The sequence below is a fragment of the Pan paniscus genome, chromosome 8 (genome assembly GCF_029289425.2).
Source record: "Pan paniscus chromosome 8, NHGRI_mPanPan1-v2.0_pri, whole genome shotgun sequence".
Classification (NCBI taxonomy): domain Eukaryota; kingdom Metazoa; phylum Chordata; class Mammalia; order Primates; family Hominidae; genus Pan; species Pan paniscus.
The window spans coordinates 79,975,482-79,987,735 of NC_073257.2; the positions used below are offsets into that span (position 1 = coordinate 79,975,482).

The 12,254-nt window shown below is 39.7% G+C and overlaps 1 protein-coding gene across 4 annotated transcripts in view; it reads right to left on the bottom strand.

Moving 5' to 3' along the window:
• DNAJC12 (DnaJ heat shock protein family (Hsp40) member C12) overlaps nucleotides 1-12,254 on the bottom strand; it is a 42,125-nt gene that overhangs the window by 20,277 nt on the left and 9,594 nt on the right. For 3 of the 4 annotated variants that reach the window (XM_034930665.3, XM_008955788.4, XM_003830306.4), the window contains exon 2: nucleotides 6,082-6,160. The exons of the other annotated variant lie outside the window; for it this stretch is intronic. In XM_034930665.3, the coding sequence (XP_034786556.1) occupies nucleotides 6,082-6,160 (79 nt within the window). The remainder of the gene's footprint in view (nucleotides 1-6,081; nucleotides 6,161-12,254) is intronic. 4 annotated transcript variants of the gene reach the window in all.

The window sequence follows — 12,254 nt, forward strand, 5'->3', positions numbered from 1 at the left end:
GAATGATCTAATTATTACTTATAAAAAGAGAAAACTATCCCATCACGTTAAATGTTTACCTTGGGCTGCTACATAAAACAAGGAAAGACAATCCACTGAATTAAAATTGCCAGCATCCATTAAGCACTTTCCACATGCAGGACTCCTCATTTAATCTTCACAGCAGATGCATGAAGTAATATACTACTAGTCTACCTGTTTTACCTACGAGAATGCTGAGGCTTGGAGAGATTGCCCAAGATCAACTAGACTATAAGTGGAATGGGAGCAATCCAGACAAACAAGCCTGTGTTTATATCCACTACTCCATCATGCTACCACATCAGTAATTTCAATGGCAACAGTTGAGACTATATTTAGTGGATGAAAAAGGTATAGATATGAGTTTAATTTATCCTACCCAAAGTTCCTCTACTGTCTAGCTTTTCACCTTAATTAGATACATTTCAAAATCTTTCCATTACATTCTGAATTTCTGTCAAGCTAAACTTCAGTATCCAAGTGAATTTTTAAAGATATTTTGAGGCTGGGTGCAGTAGCTCACTCCTGTAATCCCAGCACTTTGGGAGGCCGAGGCAGGTGGATCACTTGAGGTCAGGAGTTTGAGACCATCCTGGCCAACATGGTGAAACTCCGTTTCCACTAAAAATAAAAAAATCAGCTGGGCGTGGTGGCACACACTTATAGCTCCGGCTACTCAAGAGGCTGAGGCAAGGGAGTCACTTAAACCCAGGAGACAGAAGTTGCAGTGAGCTGAGATTGTGCCACTGCACTCCAGTTCGGGCAATAGAGCAAGACTCCATCTCCCCAAAAAAATAAAAAATAAAAAAAGAGATTTTGAAATAGTCTGGCCAGGCACAGCAGCTTATTCCTGTAATCCCAGCACTTTGGGAGGCCAAGGAAGGCAGACTACTTGAGTCCAGGAGTTTGAGACCAGCCTGGGCAACATGGCAAAACCCCGTCTGTACTAAAAATACAAAAAAATTACTCAGGTGTGGTGGCGCACATGTGTGGTCCCAGCTACTTGGGAGGCTGAGGTGGGAGAACTGCTTGAGCCTGGGAGGTTGAGGCCGGCAGTGAACCAAGATCGCACCACTGCACTCCAGCCTGGGAGACAGAGCGAGATCCTGTCTCATATATATATTTGAAATATTTTCATCAGTAACCTTAATCATCCAAGTGTGTAAAGATCCACATAAACATTCAGAAAGTTGTATTAATGAAAACTGAGTAAACGGATGCTTAGATTAAAAAACAACCTCTACCCAAAGGTTGAATCATATATCAAATGCATGCCTGCCTAGAGAAGATATTGATGTCTGTGTACCTTTTCATTTTAAACAATATTTACACAGTCCAGTGTTTCTCTGAACAAGACGTCTTGAGGCAGCCCATACATGAAAACCCCCATCACCATGGCAACTAGAAATGGCAATAATTACACAGTGATTCATCATGTATCCTGAATAAAAATTGTTTGTCAGGGACAGAGAAACAACTCACAGTCATGCTTCACTGAAAAGAACCCAGTTAAAGAATAACCTGGGGTGGTGGTGGTTTTTAAGTGTTTATCAAATTTTTATAATTTTTTTTTTTTTTTTGAGACACAATTTCACTCTTGCTGCCCAGGCTGGAGTGCAGTGGCGCGATCTCGGCTCACTGCAACATCTGCTCCCGGGTTCATGCGATTCTCCTGTCTCAGCCTCCCAAGTAGCTGGGATTACAGGCATGTGCCACCACGCCCGGGTAATTTTGTATTTTTAGTAAAGACAGAGTTTCACCATGTTGGTCAGGCTGGTCTCAAGTTCCTGACCTCAGGTGAACCACCCACCTTGGCCTCCCAAAGTGCTGGGATTACAGGCATTAGCCACCGAGCCCGATCTAAATTTTTATAATTTTATGCTAGGACACCTATCTTAATATTAACTCCAGTTCAGACAGGTAGTTAATATGAATCCTAAAGAAATGTTTGGGCCAGGGGTCGGGAGCGGTGGCTCACGCCTGTAATCCCAGGACTCTGGGAGACCGAGGCGGGCGGATCACGAGGTCAGGAGATTGAGACCACCCTAGCTAACAAGGTGAAACCCCGTCTCTAGTAAAAATACAAAAAATTGGCCGGGCGCGGTGGCGGGTGCCTGTAGTCCCAGCTACTCCGGAGGCTGAGGCAGGAGAATGGCCTAAACCCGGGAGGCAGAGCTTGCAGTGAAACAAGAGATAGCGCCACTGTACTCCAGACTGGGCGACAGAGCGAGAGGCCGTCTCAAAAAAGAAAAAGAAATGTTCGGGCCAGGCTCGGTGGCACATGCCTGTAATCCCAGCCCTTTGGGAGGCCGAGGCAGGCGAATCACCTGAGGTCGGGAGATCAAGACCAGCCTGGCAAACATGGTGAAACCCCTTTTGCACCAAAAATACAAAAATTAGCCAGGTGGGATGGCGCACGCCTGTAATCCCAGCTTCTCGGGAGGCTGAGGCACGAGAATTGTTTGAACCTGGGAAGCAGAGGTTGCAGTGAGACGAGATCATGCCACGGCCCTCCAGCCTGGGCAACAAAGTGAGACTGTCACAAAAAGAAAGAAAGAAAGAAAGAAAGAAATGTTTATGCATTCACTTATTGAAGAAATTGTGCAGAATAGGTGTCCTCTTCAGTAAGTGCCATGCTAGGGGCATACGACTGTGAACAAGACAAGCAGGGTGTCTGCCTTACTGAGCTTCCAGAATGACTAATAAGCAAACATGCAATAAGGAGACAGTGTGACACACAGTCTACTGCCTGACATACAGGGTGCTCTTGTTAGGTGGGACACATGGGACTTCCCAACTGATGGTCAGCTGAGACCTGACACAGAAGCACAAATTGGCCAAGTAGTCAGGGATGTGTGTGAGCCATGGAGTGTTCCAGGCAGAAAGCATCAAGCATAGAGGGCTGGAGTGTAGAAAGAGCAGAGCACATGAATGAACTAATGTAGTTCTGAGTGGCTGAAACATGAAATTCTAGGCATGGTGAAGGAGAGCAAAAGGGGATGGAGAATTAAGGTACACAGCATGAAGGGATTTGTGCCTAAAGGCTCAACAATGACAAAGGATGAACTACTGCACAGTACAACACAGACATAATGCAAAGCGAAAGAAGCTACACACAAAAGAGTACATACTGTGTGATTCTATTTATATGAAATCCAAAACTGCAAAACTAGTCAATGGTGATAGAGATCAAAAAATGAGAGAGGGTGCTGACTTTGAACAGGAAGGGAAAAGGGATTTCTGGGGTGCTGAAGATGCTCCACATCTGTCTGGGCAGTGGTTGACCTGGATATACATATGCACAAATTTATCAAGCTCACACTTATTATTTGCTCGTAGTACCTTAAACAAGTTAATAAAAAGGGAAAAAAATCAAATGAGCAGAAGCAATAGTTAAATATCTAACAAAAGATGACCTCACATATAGAAAAAATGATCTGTTTTTGCAAATCAAAGGAATCAATGATTTCTAGAGAAAATTAATAAAGAACCTTAAGAAAAGGGACAAGGAAAACATTTTCTTTTTTCCTTTTTTTTTTTTTTTTTTTTGAGATGGAGTTTCGCTCTTGTTGCCCAGGCTAGAGTGCAATGGCGCAAGCTCTGCTCACCACAACCTCCGCCTCCTAGGTTCAAGCAATTCTGCCTCAGCCTCCCAAGTAGCTGGGATTACAAGCATGGGCCACTAGGCCCGGCTCACTTTGTATTTTTAGTAGAGACACAGTTTCTCCATGTTGGTCAGGCTGGTCTCGAACTCCCGACCTCAGGTGATCCACCCACCTCGGCCTCCCAAAGTGCTGGAATTACAGGTGTGAGCCACTGCACCCGGCCAAGGAAAACATTTTCTAAATAAAGAAGAGTTTGGATTTGTGCAATATGGAATTATAGATAGGTCTTAGTATGATATTATCCTTATAGAAAAAGCACTTATACACACATGCTATACGCATATAGTAAACATAACCATCAAATTTAAGATATAAGGCCAGGCACAGTGACTAACACCTGTAATCCCAGCACTTTGGGAGGCCAAGGCGGGCGGATCACCTGAGGACGGGAGTTTGAGACCAGCCTGACCAACATGGAGAAAACCCTGTCTCTACTAAAAATACAAAATTAACTGGGCATGGTGGCACATGCCTATAAGCCCAGCTACTCGGGAGGCTGAGGCAGGAGAATCGCTTGAACCCAGGAGGCAGAGGTTGCAGTGAGCCAATATCGTGCCATTGCACTCCAGCCTGGGCAATAAGAGCAAAACTCCGTCTCAAAAAAAAACATTAAGATGTAATATTATCTACCCTGAGGATAAAATCAGAGTAGGAAAACACAAGAGATTTCAATTGCACTGGTAAAGTTTTAAGCTGGGCAGAACATACGTGGGCATCTGTTAGAGTATTTTTTATTCCTTTTTGTACATATTATTTTTTTCCATAATTAAAAAGAAAAATCTGCAATGAGAAGCACTTAAAGAATGCTGTAGCAATCCAAGCATGAAATGATGGGGGCTTACCTACAGCAATGGCACCCAGCATGAAGCGAGGAGGACACAGTAGAGAGAGATGGGAAAGGTAAATCAACAGTGTTTGGCAATTTCCCAGATATGGACATGAGGGAGAGGAAGGAGACAAGGCTTCCATGACACCAACTGAATGGATGGTGGTGTCCTTCATAGAGATGGGAGAACACAGAAAAATAAGCGAGATTTCAGAGGAGGTGATAGGAAAATAATGAGTCTAATTTTTGACAGGGTGACTTTGAAATGTTTCCAAATGGAAATTTCCCAGAAGCAGTCAAAACCACAGTCTTAAGATGGGGAGTGAGAACTAGGTTAAGGATAGATTTGGGAGCCATCAAAAGAGCTGGTGATTTAAGCTACAGACCTGGACAAGGCTTCAGGAGAAAATGGGGAGTGGGCTCAGAAGAGAGCTTAGGAGGGAACCTTGGGGCAACAGAAGAGTCACAAAGGAGACTGAGAGAAAGCAGCCCAAAGAGGCTGGAGGAGAACCATGAGTGCATAGTATCCTGACAGCTAAAAGAAAAAAACTTTGTTTCAAGGAGGAAGATATGGTCAACAGGGCCAAATTTTGATGCAAGTTCAGGGGAGATAAGTACCAAAAGGTAACCACTAGATTTGATACTCAGGCAGTCCTTGGTCTATTTCTGAGAAACTAGGGAAGTCAGAGTGGAACAAATGGAAAAATAGTGAGAAGGGAAATAGAGACATCAACTGTGGACTTCCTTTTCGGGAAGTCTGGGTCTGAAGAGAAGAAGAGAGGCAGGAAAGTAGAGAAGAGAGACAGGTTGCAGAGGGATTATTGGTTTGTTCATATTTTTCCCAAGCTTGGATAGGTATAAGCATGCTTAAGTGATAGTGAAGGAAAGAAACAAAAGTATGAATATATGGATATATTCAGGTCCCCAGTAATGAAGAAATCACAACAAGTTTCTCATGAAGACAACTGCCTAGCCGGGCACACGCCTATAATCCCAGCACTGGGAGGCCAAGGTGGGGGATCACTTGGAGGTCAGGAGTTCGAAACCGGCCTGCCCAACATAGTGAAACCCTGCCTACTAAAAAAATACAAAAAAAAAAAATTAGCTGGGCATGGTGGTGCACGCCTGTAGTCCCAGCTACTCGGGAGGCTGAGGCAGGAGAATCACTTGAGCCCAGGAGCCAGAGGTTGCAGTGAGACATGATCGCACCACTGCACTCCAGCCTGGGCGACAGAGACTCTGTCTCAAAAAAAAAAAAGACAACCACCTGGTTACAAATATACTTAAGTTATGTTAACACTCAATAGCTGGTGAAATAAAGCATGAACTAGAAGAATTTTAAACCACAAAGCAACACAGTACAGCAGAAAGAAAAATAGATCTTAAACGACGACTATTAGAAAAGATCCTGCACAGCCCTCTCCCTTTCTATCATCCAATAGTGCAAAGAAAGAATACGGTTGGGCATAATAGACAAGAGAAAATTGAGAAAATTAAGTTACTATTCACTGGCTTTTGGTTCTATATACTACTCATTTTCTTGAGAAGTAGCCTTTATTAAGTTCTTACCAGCTTTGGGGTTTTCAGGATGCTTGTCTGGGTGACATTCCAGAGCTCTGACTTTAAATTCTGCCAGGATTTGTTCAACCTGAAACAAAAATCAGTGTTTAAAATAAAGAGTCATGCCAGGCGCAGTGACTCACGCCTATAATCTCAACACTTTGGGAGGCTGAGGCAAGCGGATCACCAGGAATAAGACCAGCCTGGACAACAAAGCAAGACCCAGTCTCTACAAAATATAAAATAATTAGCTGGGCATGGTGACACATGTCAGCAGTCCCAGTTACTTGGAAGGCTAAGGCAGTAGGACCCCTTAAGCCCAGGAGTTCAAGGCTGTAGTAAGCTATGATGGCACCACTGCACTCCTGCCTGGGTAACACAGCAAGACCCTATCTCAAAAAAAAAAGGTCAAACTTAAATGGCATGAAGGAAGAAGTTGGGGCATCAATCCCCGACCCAAAACAGCCATGATCAACCCAACTTTTTTTGATCCTTATATTTCTATTTTGACTTTTTCCTCTAAGAAATAATTTCCTCAATAATAAAATTCAGAAAGCATCCAATAAACGCTCCTATTGAAATAGTCGTTGTGATGACAATTTAACTACTTAATTTAAATGATGGCCCAAGATACCTATGAGCTCAAAATATTTAAATATCCAGTCCAGACGTGGTGGCTCACGCCTGTAATCCTAGCACTTTGGGAGGCTGAGGTGGGCAGATCACAAGGTTAGGAGTTCGAGGCCAGCCTAGCCAACACGGTGAAACCCCGTCTCTACTAAAAATACAAAAATTAGCCAGACATGGTGGCAGGCGCCTGTAATCCCAGCTACTCAGGAGGCTGAGGCAGGAGAATCGCTTGAACCTGGGAGGCAGAGGTTGCAGTGAGCCAAGATCACACCACTGCACTCCAGCCTGGGTGACAGAGCAAGAGTCTGTCTTAAAAAAAAAAAAAAAAAAAAAATTAAATACCCAAAATGATCAGGTAGGTTTCTCCTAGTAATATATAAAATATCCAAATTCTTCAAAGATGCTTAGCCACCATTACTCAAGGATAACTGTCTCTGAATTATAAGTTATAATTTATAAATTATCTATTATAAAGCTCCTTCTTCCTGTCTTTTGGTCTTTTTCTTTTATATTAAGAATTTCAAAATTAAATGAAAAAGAACATAATTCAAACCTGATAATTTTGTTACCAATTAGGAGCTTCATTAGAGATTTTGACTGGGAAAACAGAAACTCCAGCCCAAACTAAAATGAGATGTGAGAGGCATCAATGATTTGATTTGATTTCTCTTACCCATCTAATTCCTATTATCATGAATTATTAAGACTTGGCTTTATTAATTGTAATTGCAATGACAGCAGCAGGAAACAATAGTGGTTATGTGGCTCTAGAATCTGACTGCTTGGTTTTATTTTATTTTATTTATTTATTTATTTATTTTTATTTTTGAGACAGAGTCTCACTCTGTCACCCAGTCTGGAGTGCAGTGGCGTGATCTCGGCTCACTGCAACCTCCACCTCCTGGCTTCAAGTGATTCTCCTGCCTCAGCCTCCCAAGTAGCTGGGATTACAGGTGCCCACCACCACGCCTGGCTAATTTTTGTATTTTTAGTAGAGATGGGGGTTTCACCATGTTGGCCAGGCTGGTCTCGAACTCCTAACCTCAGGTGATCCACCCGCCTCAGCCTCCCAAAGTGCTGGAATTATAGGCGTGAGCCACCGTACCTGGGCAGACGGCTTGGTTTGAAATCCCAGTTCTGCCACAGGGCTTTAGGCAAATTACATAACATCCATGTGTCTAGGTTTACTCATCTTTACATCAGATGAATAATATAAGTAGCGCACTTAACACAAAACCTGATCATAATAAGAACTCAATAATAGTGGCTATTATTAAATATAAGTGGTTAAGTAACCTATCCAAAGTCATTCAGCTAGTTACTAAAAAGAGCTGAGTTTTTTGTTAAGTTAGCAGTCAAACTTTGTTTTTCTTTTTCTTTTCTTTCAGAGACAGTCTTGCTATGTTGCCCAGGCTGAAGTGCAGTGGCTAGCCACAGGCACGATCCCACTACTGATCAACACAGGTGTTTTGACCTGCTCCATTTCCAACCTGGGCAGGTTCACCCCTCCTTAGGCAACCTGGTGGTCTCCCACTCCCGGGAGGTCACCATATTGATGCTGAACTTAGTGTGGACACCCCGTCGGCACAGCACTACAGCCCAGAACCCTTGGGCTCAAGCAATCCCCTTGCTTCAGCCTCCCAAGGAGCTGAGATTACAGACATGTGTCACCATGCCCTATGGCCAAATTCATCAGGCTTAGGAAATTCTCATGGGGTTCCATATTTACTAACCACTAATTAATGAAAATAAATTAGCTCCTGTTTGATAAATTAAATCTCAAGCAACTCAGCTGAATTCTGTCATAAGATTCATGGTAGAAACATATTTTTATCAGTTCCGTGTCATCCTTAGTCAACTCTCATAAGGAATGTCTTCACTTTTACAATCAAAGTCAGACTGTATTAGATACGCATATGTATAAAACCCAGACTAATAACTCTATTATTTTCTTTGTTAAACTTCTGAGAACACCTTCGAATAACAGGAAAAGATGACTTCCTGTTAGGAACTGTAATTAACTATGTGTTTCCTCTTCCTGGCTGCTGTCTTTAACCATCAGTCACCATAACCTACTTATATAACAAATAAAACTGAGAACTAGACTTGTTTTTAAATTTTAAAGTATTAAATATTCTATACAGTGTAGTAGTAAGCATTTTTAAATTAGTAAGTCATTTATAAATACAAACTCTCTTTGAAAAACATTCTATCACTACAGAAAAAAAGTAAAAAAGTAAAAATCCTTTTATTCCTCATCCAAGGAATATACCCAAGAGAACAGGTTATATCCTTGAAGACATATCTTTTTTTTTCTTTTTTTTTGAGTCAGCTTCTTGCTCTGTCACCCAGGCTGGAGTGCAGTGGTGCCATCTCGGTTCACTGCAACCTGCACCTCCTGGGCTCAAGCAATCCTCCCATGTCAGCCTCCCAAAAAGCTAGGACTACAGACACAGGCAACCACACCCAGCTAATTTTGTATGTTTTATAGAGATGGGGTTTTGCCATCTTGTCCAGGCTGGTCTTGAACTCCTGGGCCCAAGCAATCCGCCTGCCTTGGCCTCCCAAAGTGCTGAGCTTACGGGCATGAGTCACCATGCCTGGCCTAAAGATGCACTTTTAATGCATATATATATATGCATATATATATATATAAGATGCTTATATATATGCATATATATCATATATATCTCACATATATATTATATCATTATATATAAGATATCTAATAATATATAATATATATCATATATAAGATATATAATGATATATAATATATCATTAGATATATCTAATGATATATTATATATCTAATGATATATATAATATATATCATTATATATAAGCTATCTAATGATATATATAATATATATCATTAGATATAAGCTATCTAATGATATATATAATATATATCATTAGATATAAGATATCTAATGATATATATTATATATATCATTAGATATAAGATATCTAATGATATATATAATATATATCATTATATATAAGATATCTAATGATATATATAATATATATCATTATATATAAGATATCTAATGATATATATTATATATATCATTATATATAAGATAGCTAATGATATATATAATATATATCATTATATATAAGATAGCTAATGATATATATTATATATATCATTATATATCTGAGATATGATATATATTATATATCAGATATATTATATATCATTATATATCAGATATATAAGATATATAATGATATATATTATATATATCATGATATATAAGATATATCATGATATATATATTATATATCATTATATATCAGATATATAAGATATATAATGATATATATTATATATATCATGATATATAAGATATATCATGATATATATTATATATATCATTAGATATAAGATATATCATGATATATAATATATATCATTAGATATAAGATATATAATGACATATATATCATTATATCTTATATCTAATGATATATATTATATATGTCATTAGATATAAGATATATAATATATATCATGATATATATAATATATATCATGATTTATATATATCATGATATATATTATATATATATCTCTTAGGGCTTTTAAATAGATAAAATTATACCTATATATCAAAGGTAGAAAGTTTTGGGGTTTTATCGTTGCTGTTGTTTTATTTTTAATTCCTATCCCACTAGAAAACATTCTGGGCTGGGTGCGGTGGCTCACGCCTGTAATCCCTGCACTTTGGGAGGCTGAGGTGGGTGGATCACTTGAGGTCAGGAGTTCGAGACCAGCCTGGCCAACATGGTGAAACCCTGTCTCTACTAAAAATACAAAAATTAGGTGGGCATGGTGGCACGAGCCTGTAATCCCAGTTACTCAGGAGGCTGAGGCAGGAGAATCCCTTGAGCCCAGGAGGTGGAGGTTGCAGTGAGCCAAGATTTTGACACTGCATTCTAGCCTGGGTGGCAGAGCAGGGCTCTGTCTCAAAAAAAAAAAAAAAATCTGGGCTGAGCACAGTGGCTCACGCCTGTAATCCCAGCACTTTGGGAGGCCAAGGTAGGTGGATTATCTGAGGTCAGGAGTTAAGAGACCAACCTGACCAACATGGTGAAACCCCGTCTCTACTAAAATACAAAAATTACCCAGGTGTGGTGATGGGCGCCTGTAATCTCAGCTACTCAGGAGTCTGAGGCTGGAGAATGCTTGAACCCAGGAGGCAGAGGTTGCAGTGAGCCGAGATCACGCCATTGCACTTCAGCCTAGACAACAAGAGTGAAACTCCATCTCAAAAAAAAAAAAATGTACTGGTATTTAGTACATGGAAGCAAATGTGTCAAAATGGTTGATTCTCAGTTTGTTTACATGTGTGACTGTTATTTTCTTCTTTATATTTTCTAGGTTTTACCAATTTCACATTTTAAAAATTAAGAAAGTCTATATCTTTCTTTCGTTATTTTTCATAGCTTTACTATCATGAAGTTTATTACAAAGCTTCCATAGAGCTGGCTCTATGTAAACTGGTAAAGTGGGTTAGTTTATCTTGAACACATTGTATTTATCTTCTGGCCTCCCTACTCCATGTGACCACTGCCAAGTGCAGTCCATTGGAGGGGACACCCCCGATGTCAAGGTCCACTAAATCCTGCCTTCCTGACCCAAGTCCAGTAGGCTGCAAAACTGCCTACCCTGTTGTCCTGTAAACATACAAAAAATGTTCAACTCTACTCATAATCAAATAAATCAAAATATCCAAAGGATTGTAATGACCAGTGTTACTGAGAGTGCGAAGAAATTAACATTCATGCTCTGCTGGCGAGGATGTAAATAGGTATAGACTTTCTTGAAAAAAATTGAGACATATATGTTTGTATGTGTGTGTATATATATGTGTGTGTATCTGTCTCTCTCTATATAGATATATGTGTGTATCTATCTCTCTATATGTAGATCAGCTCCATGTCATCCTTAGTCAATTCTCATAAGGAATGTCTTCACTTTTACAATCAAAGTCAGGCTGTATTAGATAGGCATATGTATAAAACCCAGACTAATAACTATTATTTTCTTTGTTAAACTTCTGAGAACACCTTCGAATAATAGGAAAAGATGACTTCCTGTTAGGAACTGTAATTAACTATGTGTTTCCTCTTCCTGGGTGCTGTCTTTAACCATCAGTCACCATAACCTGCTTATATAACAAATAAAACTGAGATCTAGACTTGTTTTTAAATTTTAAAGTGTTAAATATTCTATTTTCTCTCTCTCTCTCTATATATATATATACACACATATATATGAAGAGCCTTTAATTTATTTCCTAGCCTTTGATTCAACAATTCCAATTCTAGGAATTTGTCTAAGGAGATAATCAGAGGTAAGAAAAGAATAGCTGTAAGAAGGTCCAAGAATAAAATATAAATTTTAAACAAAAACCTATGATAGAGCAAGAGCACCATCAACTCAGACAGACACCGCCACTTTAAATTCCAGTTCCCTTTCTAGTCTCATGCATTTCAAGGAAATCACTTCTCTTCGAACTACAAGCAGCCAGAAAGAGCAG